Here is a 15,164-nt window from a genome sequence, read left to right as displayed (position 1 = left end):
TTCTATACCAGGGATTGAACCAGTCAGGGGTGACTGACGACTAAGTCACATCCCCAGCCTGTTTTTATTTTTGCTGTTACTTAAGGCCTCACAACCTTGCTGAGGTTGACTTTGAACTTGCAATTCTCCTGCTCGGCCTCCCAAGCCATTTGGATTATAGGCGTGCACCACGGTGCCTGGCCCACGTGAACTGCAGATGCTGAAAAGATATCTGGAGTTACCAGTTAGTCTTGGGCCTCCTCCGTATCTACTGTAGAAAATGTCAGCCGCATACTCAGATATTCTCTTCATAATTGAAATTTTGTCAGGGTGAAGCTTGTCGTGGGAGCACAGGCAAGCGTGATTATCAATAGGCTTGGTGGGTGTCGACTCATCCAGCCACTTCTGAAGCCATTCCAGGGAGACAAACTCATAGGGCTCTGAGGAAGAAAGCAACAGAAAGACACTATGTATTTTTACAGTGTTTGTACTAAAAGATATAGTCACTTTCCTCAAAAGACAATGCACTGTACAAAGTTAGCAAAATCAGTAGGATCATTGCTCGGAGTAGTCTAAGGAGCAAGGCAAAGCCCCAATTAATCATCTCCTCTGCTTTAGGGGCCAGTGTCTGCACAGCGCCCTATGAGATCGGCTGGTATTATTAACCCCATTCTACAAGACGCATCCACACAGAGAAGTGTCTTGCTTGGTAGCACAGCAGAGCTTTGATCAGGACACCCTTGTGTGGAAACTACAAGTCACGCTCCACACTGGCTCATAAATCACACAACTTCATCCCTCACTACGTTTATTTCATCAATTACTTTTATAAACACTTTTCACGAATGCGTGATATACATTTGAAAATTAAAAAAGAAACAAGGCTGAGCTCTAAGTTAGCAATTATCGTCCTTGACAGTTACAACCGCATTTTACAAGCCTATTGCAACTACTGACTTTTCTGCATCCAAAATAATATTGGTGTCAATTAAAAAAAGTTATATCCCCCTTCAAAATCCATGTCATGATCCATTCATCTCATTATTATTTCAAGAAAGTAACATTTTCAACAAGTTCCAGGGTAAAGTACACTGGAAGTGAATTATGATCAATTTTTCAGTTGCAAAAATTTAAAACCAAACATCTCAAAACGAATTTGAATTTGGAGAAAGGGAATCCCAGCATTCCCTAAAAGTCAAAATTAAAAATAAAGGGACAGCTTTTGATTACTTACAAAGGTCTCCAGTGAGTCCCAGCATAAAACATAGAAGAAAACATACAGAGGTTGAATTCACGTGTTTGTATTAGATGCTACTTTTGGTGCGAACTGAGGGACATATGCTTCAATACAAAGCTATTTTGACCAACTTTACACTTCTAAGAGTTATATGTCTAGAAAACTAACTCCCACTGTAGACTTGTCAGACTTTACAAAAACAAAATGTGGAACTGTCAGATCTCTATTTGAGCTAAAACTGGACATCATCAAGGAGCTTTCAACTGGGAGGCTCTAAGATAGGCACTGGAGGAAGAGCACAGGACCTCCTGTTGGGACCAAAGTCTAATCCAAGTTCTGCCAATGAGAAACTGAACTTGAGCAAGTCACTTAAACTCTATGCTTCAGGTCTTTTATTTGTAAAATGAAGGTAATAATACCTGCCTTCTACCTACCTCACAGGGATGTTGTTGAGTGTAAAAGATAAGATATATGAAGCATTTTGAGCTTTTTGGAAGGAAAGAGATATAGAAAAGTTAATTATGCATTCACACAACATATAAACCAGGAGACCTTAAGATGTGGTACAGGTCACATAGTTCTGGCATCCTATAACATGGTAAGATCAATTATTTTCTAAACACCTCCAATTTTTTATTTGTCATTTATGCAGTTTAACCTGCAAGGACAGAGCACACTGGGTATATCTCAAGAATGTAAAGATAAATGAACACTAAGAGGGAAATAAAAGGCTCAGTATCTCTAATCTCGCCCCAGGTATATCACATAGATTAAAATTATGAGTCATCTGAAGACTCTCAAAGAAGGGTAAATCAGATTATGATACAAGAAAATTTACTAGGTGTTCTGATCTACCCAGGCTAGAGAGAGTGAAGAGAGGGCAATGTCTACTTTGCCAATTGAAATAATAAAACCATCAGAAACTACTTATTATAAGGAAAGGAAATATAGGAAAATTTAAGTGTATGTAATTCCTTTCCCAGGAAGTATCTGCTGGAATCCAGGCCCAAGATGACCCTAAACACACCTATGAGTCAAAAAGGCAGGTACTTTTAACATCTTCCAATCCCCTGTTAGAGACCTATTGAAAACGTCCAAACAAAGCTATTGTTCTAGCTTTTAAATAGGTCAATATAAGATACAAAGTTTTAGAAAAAGTATGCATGGTTTTATAGTAAGAACAGAAGAGAGCAGAAACTGGGTCCACATAGTGATCTAACACCACATTGATTATTAACTCAGCCATTTTCCAGATTTCATTTTAGTGTGCTGGGGGACCCATGAAAGAAGAGTGGCTGTGTTCACAAGGTCTTTCCATTTTCAATTTATTTTTAAGAACTGTATGGATCTCTCCAAGAGTGTCCCTGAGAACAGGGGTACAGCACAAGGCTTATTTACACAAGACAGACTTTTGCTTGTGGCAAAATTATTATACTACAAATATTTCTCTCCCTAAAAAAAGACTCAGTAGCAAAGCCCTCAAAGGTGGCCCCTAGTATTTTTCATTCAGTCAACTGCTAAAGTATTGCCTTCCAAAGGCATGCAGCCAACTCCCAGGAAGGAATCCACTCTCATGGTCAAGGTGAGGATACCAGACTGTATGTCATCTCAGTGCTTGAACCAGAAGAGCAACTGTTAAAACATTTACTGAAGCGAGATATAACAAAACAAAACAAAACAAAAAACCCCTCTGAACCAAAGTTTAAAGAAAAAAATTTTTTTGAATGCAACAAATTTTCTTTTGGAAAGATACAAGCCTAGAACAATCACAGTATCAAAGATATTTGAACAGTCACAGTACCAAAAATATTTGAAACACTTTACCTAGAAATAATTTAAGTATGTTTCAAACTAAATAATTAAATAACAAGAGCCAAAGGGTTCATATCCTGAGAGATGTTAGGATAATTGGCCCTTTGAAAAATATGTTCACAAAGATTTAGAAAATGCATAATGAAGACTCTGGGAGCACAAAACCATGGTCACTGACTTTGAGATTTTTACATCATTTTAAGGACAACGTAACTTCCCACAATGCAAATTATTACTAATGGACAAAAAAATATATATAAACCTTGTAGTTGATAAAAGTATAGATAACATGGAGAAATACTCTAAAAACATAAGCACAGGTTCTTATACACTAACTAAAACAGCCATGGGAAGCACAGTGATAATTTGACATATAACATCTTTGGACCGTATAGTTTATAGAGTGGTTCACAATATTCACAGCATTTCTTTCTTTCTTTCTTTTTTCTTTGTTTAGTGCTGGAATCGAACTCAGGGCCTCTTGCGAGCCAGGTAAGCAGTCTACCACTGAGCTACACCCCCAGCCCTCACAACAGCATGTCACTTTAGATCCAGGAAGTCTTTTTCTCTTGTGCAGAATTCAGGAAACTGTGAATCAAGTTCAGAAAACAGATTTCTAGGTCCCAACTCCTTTGAACAAGGCGGATAAATTTAGGTGTGAATCATGGGTTCCTTTCCAAATAATTTCCTGTTGAATTATCAGTCCAATTCTTTAGGATAATCCCAACCCTCGAACAGCGTTCAAGTAACAGGTTACAAAGAAGGGTCAGAATCAAATGAAGAAGCAGTTTGAAAAGAACTTTTTTTAAAGAACTTTTTTTTTAAGGTGCTGGGGATTGAACCCAGGGGCTTGCGCATGCTAGGCAAGAGCTCTTGCACTGAGCTAAACCCTAGCCCCTAGAAAGATTTTTAAAAAGCTATTGTTAAGGCAATTTGTAATCATCTTTGTTTAAAGGTGTAACTGTAATTGAAAAATTAAGAGATCAAAAAGAGAAAACCATAAGTGCAAGCTGCCTAGAACTGAGTTGTCTTCCATCAGCTACAATTAGATATGGGGAACTCATGTCTGTGAAATGACAAACATAACTTATAACCAAAGGCATGTTAGCCTTCAAAAGGTTGGTTTCCTTTTTGAGACACTACATACATTTGGATAAACAGTAAAAAAGGATGGCTGGATTATGTGCACTAATCTAAAGAAATCAATGAACTAGAAAACTATTCTACCCCCCTTGTAACATTTGGTAATAAATTTCAAGTTAATCAAATACTATAAAAATCATACTCATAAAAAATATGCCTATTAATACTATTAGGGCACAAAATATGCAAAGAAAAAAAACAGACAAACTGCTTCCAGAGTAATGAAATTAGATAATTTTTTAGAAACAAATGCGTATCTCACCAAGTGGAAAAATCTACAGAAGTCACGCCTGCAAAGTGCTGGCCTACACCTTACAATTTATTAACAGCTTCCCAATTTTAAAGTACATGTTAACGAGAACTGTAGGGAATGCTACACATCAGGTTATTACTGGTTTACATAGTAATTTCAAACGTATAAACTGCTTAAGTGGGGTATAGAAAGGGCAGGAAAAAGTCTGCTCAGATACATTTTTTGTGAACATAAACAACACAAGGCACTTAATGACAACAGTGCTGTCCTAGAATATCTTACAGACCAGCTCCAGCAGGTAACCTTTGGTACAGCTCCTTAACCTCTTCGTGTTTTGCTTTTCCTTTATCCACACTTTGCTTACGCATCTCAGCCATTTCAATACACCATTCCTCAAACTTGGAATTATCCCGATCCACCAGCTCTTGAAGAAAGGCTATTCAAAACAAAAAGACAAAAAACAACTTTATAATTCAGGTAGTAATGTGGATAAAGATATCAAGTATCAGGTAAAGTTTTGGAGACAACTTCCTACTATGGTCTCCCATTCTGGTAGAAACCGTTAATAACATTAGAAAAATCCCCTTCTACCTACTACTACTATATGTGTGTGTGTGTGTGTGTGTGTGCGCGCGCGCGAGAATGCATATGGTGCGGGGAATTACACCCCAGGGCCTTGTACATGCAAAGCAAGCACTCTAGCAACTAAACTATATCCCCTGCTCCCTACCTACTTCTCTATGACATGCCAGTCACCTAGAACCACCAAATGGCTCAAAAACACCACTTTGAAACGGATGATGCCACAGAGGTTGGCACAGAACTAGGAAAGCCAACAGAAGACTGCCTTGGGCAGTTAGTAACTCTTTGCTCTATAAACTGAACAAGATAAAACCAAAAGTCCTGATTACCTTTGTAATTGTTTAAAGACTGCTTCTACCCTTCTTTGGAGTGGGGGTGGGGAAGGTAATGGAACAGTCCTAAGGCTATTTCAAAAGCTCACTACTTTAAAGGAATCTCTGCTTATCATTAACCTTTGATCATGTCATTCCTAAACACCTTCCTGGTATGATCCAAGGAAAGGGATTACCTGGAACTTCAACCATCGTGTTGAGCTTTTCTTGTGTCTGCAGTCGATAAACCAACATGTATGCATTTCGAGAGCAATGCGTTCCTTTGCCACACTTTGGTTTTCGGGTCTGGGACTTAGAAGGTTCTGCTGAGGTAGAAAAAACAGAAGAAAACTTAACTAGAATGCCCTCAGTCTATTTGTTTATCATTGTGGTTGGGGTACTGTAAAAACAATTCCAAAGATACTTTAACATGAATCTAATAAAACATTCAAAGTCCATACCAGGTTCTTAAGAACTACTTAAATTTATGATGAAAAATGAAGGATTTTTAAAAATGCAAAGGGAAACAAAAGTTGTTCACCATTCTTCCACATAATACCTGAGTAAAAAAGTTGGAAGAACACTATACTACTGTAGGGAGCACACAGAGGAAAGTGAAAATGTTCATCTCCACCTGAAGAGCATCATTACCTTCTATAACACAGAATATAAAATAACTCAAACAGGGCTGGGGATGTGGCTCAAGCGGTAGTGCGCTCGCCTGGCATGCGTGCGGCCCGGGTTCGATCCTCAGCACCACATACCAACAAAGATGTTGTGTCCGTCGAGAACTAAAAAATAAATATTAAAAATTCTCTCTCTCTCTCCTCTCTCACTCTCTTTAAAAAAAAATTAAATAAATAAATAAAATAACTCAAACAAGTCCAGGATGGAATACAGTAATGAATGTTGAAGGCATTTTTTTTTCTCCCTTTTGTGCACCAGGGATTGAACCCAGAGTATCACACATGCTAAAATAAGTGATCTACCACTGAGCTAACTTCTAACATTTTAGGACTACCTACATGTAGAAGATAGGACAACATAAAGGGACTTTCAATCGTATAACTCTGACTAAAATGAGTATTAATGAAGACTCAAATAGCTGGGTGCCAAGGCATATGCCTGTAATCCCAGCAATTGGAGCGGTTAAGGTAGGAAGATTCCAAGTTCAATGCCAGCCTCAACAACTTAGCAAGACCCAGTCTCAAAATTAAAATTAAAAAGGACTGGAGATTCAGCTCATTGGTTAAGTACCACAGGGTTCAATCTCTGGATCAAAAAACAAAACAAAACACACTGAAGGGGCTGGGGATGTGGCTCAAGTGGTAGCGCGCTCGCCTGGCATGCGTGTGGCCCGGGTTTGATCCTCAGCACCACATACAAAGGGTTGTGTCCGTTGAAAACTAAAAAATAAATATTAAAATTTCTCTCTCTCTCTCTCTCTCTCTCACACACACACACACACACACACACACACACACACACACACATCCTGCTGGTTCTGTTAAAAAAAAAAAACACTGAAAAGTGAGGCATACATACTTACAAAGATATAACTCAATTGTGTTCCCAGGAAGAATCCCACAATAAAAAAAAAGTATATAAATGGGGGATGGGCTTATAGCTCAGTGTAGAGTGCCTGCCTAGTACATGTGAGGTACTGGATTCTATCCTCAGCACCACATGAATAAATAAAGGTATTATGTCCATCTACAGCTAAAAAAATAAGAAATTTTAAAAACATATACAATGATTATTAAGAACTGAGTATTCCCTATGTAAAACAGGAAGATTGCTAACAGTCTATGAGCATGTAAATGTGATTTAAAGTTAGAAATTCCTTCTCCAGAATGTAGTCAGAGCCGGAGTGGACACAGAGACAATCACATGCCTTGAGAGCACCCTAACTGCCAATGCTCCTCCCTGTGGACACCAAGGAAATCGGGCTCTAACCCATTAAACAGTAGCAGCAGGGTTCTCAGGCCTACTCCCATTCCTTTTCTCCTGTTCAGATTCCTTGACCCAGATGACAGGGATGAGGGGAAGTTGGCGAAATGCTCGGGTGAGATGGCTCTACCTGGAAAGGGTGTCCACAACTCGGGAAGTAAACGGTACTTTGGCCAAAGACAATAGAGACAAGGAGAGCTCTGCAAGGAGCTTTTTTCCACAGATCTGGCCACTGCACAACACCAGGCAGCTGCTCCCAGAGGCACCACATCACACTTGAGGAGGGACAACACACTCAACAGGGAAGAGGAGACACGAAGAATGAAGCCCTCTTTCCCAGAATTAAATATCTTGACCCAAGGAAAAGAACAAATCCTCCAACACTGAGTATACTCTTCATCTTTTTCAGCTTAATTCCCACAATCCTCACCTGCCCCATGAAATAAACCTGGTAAGAGAAAAATTAATTATTTGCTATTGAGTTTTCCTGAAAACATGATATTATGGAACCATCTCCACAGCAAAACAAGTTTTCTTTTAAAAGCAGACATTAATAAGAAAAACTTTCAGTGATTTTGCGAACACTTCAATGCAGATATCCTTGATAGTCCACGACAATCTTGGGCCATAATAATGTATCACAAATATTTCCAGTAAAAAAAAAAAAAAAAGTTATATTTTAAAAGGGCACTCACAACTTAAAGGTTTTACCTAGATCTTCCTCAATCCCTAGTTGTAATTTCTTCCCCTCCATCTTTTCAATATCTTCATCATTAAATTTATACCATTCCCCAGACTGTGGATCTTTCACATGGGCGATGTAGTGGCCGGAATAAGCACTCACTCCTCTGTGTATGAGGACTGCACTGAGTTCATAGGCGTAAGACCCACCTACAGAAGGAGAGAGAACATAAAGAAATGTCAGCTAACAATATTTCTTACATGCAAACTTGAGTCTATCAAAATTCAAAGCATGTCACCTAAGATTTAAAAAAAAAAAAAAAACAACTTTTTAGTTTTACAAAGTAACATAGAAGACAGCATCTTAACAGCATGCCCTTGGGATCTCCATTCCCTCTATAAATTCTACAGGTGGATATTACAGAATTCTATAAATTCTACCAATGTCTTCTGGGCAGTGGGGTTGATAAGTTATCCGGCAGCCTAGCTGTGCTACACACTTACCAAGAAAACTGCTGCTACTCTCCATGCTACAAATATTGGTTAAAAATCATAACAATCAGATGTAATAGTAAAATGAAAAGACTATCATTAAAAGATAAATGTACAAAAAGACTGGGGGAAAGTAATTAAGAAATTTTGCTTTCAAAACAGGCAAGCCATTGGTCAAAGAGTACAAATTTCTAGTTATGATAAGATTAAGTTCTAGGGATCTCAAATAGCATGGGAGATGAGACGTGTAAATTAACTCCATGGTGCTAAATATTAGTTTCACAAAACACATGTATCATAAGACAGTGTATCTTAAGGTCACACAATTTTATTTTCCCATTATGCTTCAATAAAGCTGGAAAAAAATAAACTATAAACATGTGTAGGCAAGACAATTAGAAAAGATAAGATGGCACTGTTTGGTCAATGCTATCTCTCATCCTACAGCAAGAAGTTCCAATAGAATTTTGATTCAGGAGGAAAAAAAAAAACGAGAAAAGAGAAAACATTGAGAATTATGGTGAATCTGCACTGAGATTTCTTCAGAAGATTTTTACATTCTGGGCTGGGGATGTGGCTCAAGTGGTAGCATGCTCGCCTGGTGTGCGTGCGGCCCGGGTTCGATCCTCAGCACCACATACCAACAAAGATGTTGTGTCCGCCGAGAACTAAAAAATAAATATTAAAAATTCTCTCTCTCTCCTCTCTCTCTTTAAAAAAAAAAAAAAAAAAAAAAAAAACTCTGTCTCTCACTCTCTAAAAAAAAAATGAATACAAAAAAAAAAAGAAAAGAAAAAAAAAGAAAAAGATTTTTACATTCTGATGCCATTTTAAATAAATAAAACCAGCAAATCACAGCCTTTATGTTATACATGTGATTTATTCAAGAACACTATATGTGTGCATCAAAATTTTAGCAATAGCCAGGCTTGGTGGTGAACATCTAAAATACCAGAGACTTGGGAGGCTCAGTCAGGAGGTGCTAAGCAACTCAGTGAGACTCTGTTCTCTAAATAAATTACAAAATAGGGGCTGGAGATATGACTCAGTGGTCAAGTGCCAGTGAGTTCAATTCCTACCACCCTGGACCCTGCCAAAAATTTTTTGGCAGTGATTGAACACAGTTGTGCATACCGGTCACCCCAATAATTTACGAGGCTGGGAAAAGAGGTTCACATGCCTAACAACTCAAGGAATACCCTCAGCAACTTTGTGAGACTTTGTCTCAAGGTTAAAATATAAAGGACTAGGGATACAGCTGAGTTGGAGCACCCTTGGGTTCAATAACCAATACAAAAAGGGGGAAAAAAAAGGATAACATATGCTTTATTAAAAATCAGAATAAGGCTGGAGTTTTGGCTCAAGTAGTAGACAGCTCACCTAGCATGTGTGAGGCACTGGGTTTGATCCTGAGCACCACATAAAAGTAAAATGAAGGTATTGTGTCCACTTACAACTAAAAAATATATATTAAGAACCAGAAAAAGAGGCCAGGCGTGGTGGCACATGCCTGTAATCCCAGCAGCTCAGGAAGATGAAGCAGGAGAATCACAGGTTTAAAGCCAGCCTCAGCAATTTAATGAAGCAGAAAGCAACCTAGTGACCCTGTCTCCAAAAAAAAAAGAAAAGAAAAAAGGAATGGGGATGTGGCTCAGTTGCTAAGTGTCCCTGGGTTCGGTCTCTGGCTTGAAAGAAATTGGGGGGGTCGGGACCAACAGAAAGGGGGGCTGAAATTACCTTGATGGCAGAACAAGAACATACATCTAGCTTAAGTCTGGTTCCATCCCCAGCACTACAAAATAAAAATAGAATCTAGGGATGCACACCTATAAGCCCGGCTACTCAGGAAGCAGAGGCAAGAAGAGCAAGAGTTCAAGGACAGCCTGGGCAACTAAGACAGACAATGTGAAAACAAAAAATAAAAAGTGTTAGGGGCACAGCTCAGTTGTAGAGCGTTCCTGGTATAGTCAGTCAAGTCAAAACTGATTTCACAACCAATTTCTGGACTCTAAAAGCCAATAACCCAACAGACTTCCCTAATTCCACACAATAACCTGAAGAATGGAGACAAGAAGCAAACTAGGTGAAGTATCCAGAGCCACATTCATTCATTCAATGAATATAACAACAATGAGGCCAAGAAGCAATGTTTGTAGCAATTTCCTTCTGTGGATGTGCAAAATTTAAACCACAGTATTGACAGAGTATCACATCTGAAAGCTTATTTATTTATTCAACATAATCTTCCCCAAAACTTCAATTTCTTTAGAAGTTTTTTTTTTCTGCTTATTTCTATTGTAAGCTGCCTCAATATTCTGGGGGCCAAAAGAGAATTTGTTGAATGCTTTAAAATTACATTAGTAGTAAGAGCAAGTTAGAAGAAAAATGGTCCTTCTAATCAAGGCAAGAGCAACAAAAGTATAAGATGTTTTCTCTAACAGAAACCATCCGCCTGATAAAATAAATAGAACCCTCCCCACAAAAAGGAGCAAAAATTGGTTCTTGTTCAAACTCTACACAGCAACCCAGGACATGTCAGCAGTTACAAGATGAGGAATTACAGCAGAAACACTGGAACTATGTCACATAATGTTTCTTTTTTTAATATTTATTTTTTTAGTTTTAGGTGGGCACAATATCTTGATTTTATTTTTATGAGGTGTTGAGAATCGAACCCAGTACCTCACACATGCTTGGCGAGTGTGCTACCACTTGAGCCACATCCCCAACCCCGCCACGTAACATTTCTAATAAAGCGGGTTTTGTTCCTTTCTTTCTTTAGCAAAATGTGAATAGGACCGAGGGTGCTTGTTAGCACCAAAATCGAAAACAAAAGTGAAAGTAAGCATAAAACTCTAATGAGGACTCACAAACAACAATATTCAGACTAAGGTAGTAAGCGTGGATTCAGAAATAAGTAAAATACCCTTTCCATTTTTCCAAATTATTTGTTTTTCTCAGTCTTGGGGATTGAACTGGGAGACCTCATCACTAAGCTTTACCACCAACCACTCACTGATTTGTTATTTTGACATAAGGTCTTGCAAAGTTGTCCAGGCTAGATTTCAACTTAACCATCCGCCTGCCTCAGGCCCCCAAGAGGATGTGATTCCAGGCAACAAATTAAATTGCCTTTAATCGTGTCAGTGTTGATGAACCACCTAATGTTTACTCTGTGCTTACTCATAGAAAATGGAAACAACTGGACTAGGGTTGTGGAACAGTAGTAGAGCACTTGCCTTCCATGTATGAGGCACTGGGTCCAATTCTCAGCACCACATAATAAGTAAATAAAAAAAGAAAATGAAAAATAACATCTTGTCTGACCTCATAAAACATCTGTTCCCAGACAGATTAGCAAACAGAAATTACCAGTAAATTGTTACTCAATATTTATCAGAATATAGATTACAAGCTCTAATCTCCCTCATAATTTTTACTGCTTGGTAAATATATTACCTTTATGTTCCACATAAGGCTCCATATCCAAAATTTCTGAGAAGCCAATGTAGGTATTCAGCTTTTTTTTATGTCCAGTTTGCCTAATAAAGAGGAAAGCCAGTTATATTTAAAACACTCAGAAGACAATGAATAAGCTCTATCAAGTCATTTTAATAAACAGTAGCTAGGTTTCGTTTAGCAATCTTGCATAAAAGCCTGTACAATTCGATAATTGCATAAACAATGACTAACAGATTAAAAAGGTATCAACGCAAAGTACTGATTCCAAATATAAATTGAAAAGTATAAAATGTGCATATGTACAAAACTGCCTTGATTTTAAATACAAATGAAAGACATATTCTCATGGAAGTAGAAGTTACTATAATAAGTAAAAAAAAATTACTTAAAATTGACAGTAGTAATAAGGAATGCAGAAGTGATTCAGTTCACTGCAGTTTTTACTAATAATTCTTAGGATAAAAAAGATTCCCTAATCTTCTAGTTCTTGATTACATATAATTGGCTTAAAGAATTTTATGATAAAATCATAACATGCTAACTCTTTGAAATCACAGGTTCCACGTGTAACTTCCACAATCTAACCCAAAGTTTCACTTGCCCCCATTTATCATCCTGCCCAGGACAAGTCTGTCTCGGTCCATGCACTTCCAACATGCACATTCTCACCTGTCAAAGACAAAGCGCATCAGCTGCAAGTTCAGAGTGCAGGGAAGGCTAAGAAGCCGGATCTTCCTCGTGGCATTCTGTTTGCTTTGACAATTTTCACAAAAGTATCGGTTGTCTCCTTCTAATTTTTCTTCCTGATCAAGATGATGACATATTAGTTTTACCTGTGCTTATATATCCAATGTGTGATTTTAAAAATCTAGGTAATTTTTTTTAAAGTGTCCCATGTACTTTGATGCAAATTTACTTAAAAATAGTGAAAAGGGGGCAGAAATTATATTTAATGGTATATATTTGCTTAAAATTTCTAAATCAGGTTCATGAGATTAAGCCAAGAATGCAAAAAAAAAAAAAAGAAAAGAAAAAAAAAAGGTTTCGTTCAGTGAGGTGTTTTTGCTTTTGTTTTTTGTTCTACGGATTGAGCCCAGGGGCATGCTTAACCACTGAGCCCTTTCTCTTTTTCAAATTTTCCTATACATTTCTATAACAGCTCTTTGATACAGATCAGTACAATACTGACGCCCTTCCTTTCCTCACTTGCCTTCCAGGATACCACACTCACCCACCGTCCTCTAACTACACCCCTGGTGGCTAAGCCGGTTCCCTCACCTTTCTCCACTCCCTCAGCGATTTTGTGCACCCCGACTTCTCCGCAGAACTACACTTCTTAAATCTAATGAGGTCAAAACTTTTCTTTCGGGGGAGCAGAAACCAGGGGCTGTGTCTGCTAGGCTAACTCTCTGCCTAAGCTACAGCCCCAGCTCGATGCTCTTAGCTCCTTTCCCAGCCCTGTTCCCACCTTGGTCCTCCCATCCCAATAATGACAACTCCATTCCCCAGCTGATCAGCCCACAAACCCTTGTGATCCATGACTCATTCTCTCCATACTCAGTGCTCAGGTGTTGTTAGCTCTACTTTGAATACATCAACTCTTCAGCAAACCCGGCCCCTGCCTCCACCCCATTCTCAAAACCCCACCTACAATGGTCTGGTTAAATGCACTGTATCACTCCTGTGCTTATAAGCCCAAGGGCACCTGTATCTCAAAGCCAAAGTCCTGAAAAGGGTCTAGTCTACTCTACTCGGTCTGTCTGCTACAACCCTTAGCTACCTCAATTACTCTTTTTCTATCATTTTCCCTGTGCTTATTTATTTGGCTTACTACCCCCATACCCCAGACTCCTTGCTGTTCTCAATCCACAGCATAATCTGACACACTATAATATATCTTACCTAAATTTATTTTCCTGACCCTCTCTGGTATTCATGGCTCTGAGCTGCCAGTTCCATAAAGGCTAACTGTATCTGGTTTGTTCACTACTGTCATTCCCAACAGCTCAGACAGTGCTTGATACAAAGTATCAAAGATGATTACTTCAGGCATGCTAGCAAATATGGCAGCGAAGTAGGTAAAGCACTTGAAAAATTAGTTATGCAATAAGCTGTGTTTATAATTGTAACAAAGGTTTCCTCATAGTTTTCCACTCAGAACAAAAGGGAACCACTTTCATATCTCCATGTAAATAATCATTGATATAAAATATTCGCATTTAATGCATTTTCATTCTCATGACATGAAAAGGTAAATCAATTTTACGGTCACAAAGTTCAGATATCCCCATCACACACACATACTATGCATGACTCGTAATAGCCAAAAATTACTTTAAGATGCAGCCTGCTTCAGTACCTTATCAAAAGTTTTAGATCATCACAGAACTTCTTACATCAAAAAGGCTGACATAATACATTTAAATACTATTCAGAACATCATTTAAAAAACAAACAATAAATGCCAAAATGTGAATACCTTTAAAAATTCTGAGATACAATCTGTTAACTGTTTGTTGCCTTGGATATTTAACTCCAGTTCATAGAACTTTGATAAAAGCTTGGACTCTCTGCCACACTGATTGCAGCTACAATAAAATGAGAGTGACAAAATTAAGATCAGAGTGAGAAAAGCAATCATGTTTTATTATAGTACATCGTAGAAAGGTGGAAAGAAGCATCGTATCTTAATTAGTTCTCTTTCATAGAAATTTTGTACAACACATACTAAAAAATTACATTAAAAAAAAGTGGTAAGGGCATGAATTGCATTATCGGAAATTTTTAGAGAGGTAGTGTCCATCTCTGAGTGTTCTATCCAGCCCATTTTACTCATGCTTCACTCCACACAGCCATAAAGCAAATGGCAAAAGTCCAACCAGTTACAGTTCCCAACACCTGGATGGCTCAAATGCAATTATCAAGTGGTTTGCTTATGGGTTCCCATGGAGGCATATGACTATAAATATTCCAGGTCCCATGATCACCCATGAAAGCTACACCTGGGACCTGAACTGAAAACCAGATAACACAAGCAACTGTCTTAGGAGAAAATGTACCATGAGAAGTTGAAACAGACTTACACAGTTACATAAGCATATTCCCCACAGAACTGCTGCTGCACGATGTTCCGCACATCTGGATTCTTTTGTTTAGACAAAGTATCTTCCAATAAGGACATAAAAAGCTTTGAGAATTCTTGGGCATCCTACAAGTTTGGATTAATGAAGAGAAATACTGTATTTTTGCTTGTCAACCTCTA

At 38.2% G+C, this 15,164-nt stretch overlaps 1 protein-coding gene across 3 annotated transcripts in view; it reads right to left on the bottom strand.

Moving 5' to 3' along the window:
- The window catches only part of USP48 (ubiquitin specific peptidase 48), a 68,832-nt gene that overhangs the window by 30,481 nt on the left and 23,187 nt on the right, over positions 1–15,164 (bottom strand). For 2 of the 3 annotated variants that reach the window (XM_081306963.1, XM_081306964.1), the window contains exons 5-12: positions 14,986–15,110; positions 14,382–14,490; positions 12,572–12,705; positions 11,900–11,982; positions 7,979–8,158; positions 5,515–5,643; positions 4,711–4,860; positions 222–419 (exon numbers count right to left, since the gene is read on the bottom strand). In XM_081306963.1, the coding sequence (XP_081163089.1) occupies positions 222–419; positions 4,711–4,860; positions 5,515–5,643; positions 7,979–8,158; positions 11,900–11,982; positions 12,572–12,705; positions 14,382–14,490; positions 14,986–15,110 (1,108 nt within the window). The remainder of the gene's footprint in view (positions 1–221; positions 420–4,710; positions 4,861–5,514; positions 5,644–7,978; positions 8,159–11,899; positions 11,983–12,571; positions 12,706–14,381; positions 14,491–14,985; positions 15,111–15,164) is intronic. The other variant, XM_081306965.1, reaches the window with a different exon arrangement.

The sequence above is a fragment of the Spermophilus citellus genome, assembly GCF_964194105.1.
Source record: "Spermophilus citellus genome assembly, chromosome: 9".
Classification (NCBI taxonomy): Eukaryota; Metazoa; Chordata; class Mammalia; order Rodentia; family Sciuridae; genus Spermophilus; species Spermophilus citellus.
The sequence above is the reverse complement of the archived record's forward strand: the minus strand, read 5'-3'. Positions and strand labels throughout refer to the sequence as shown.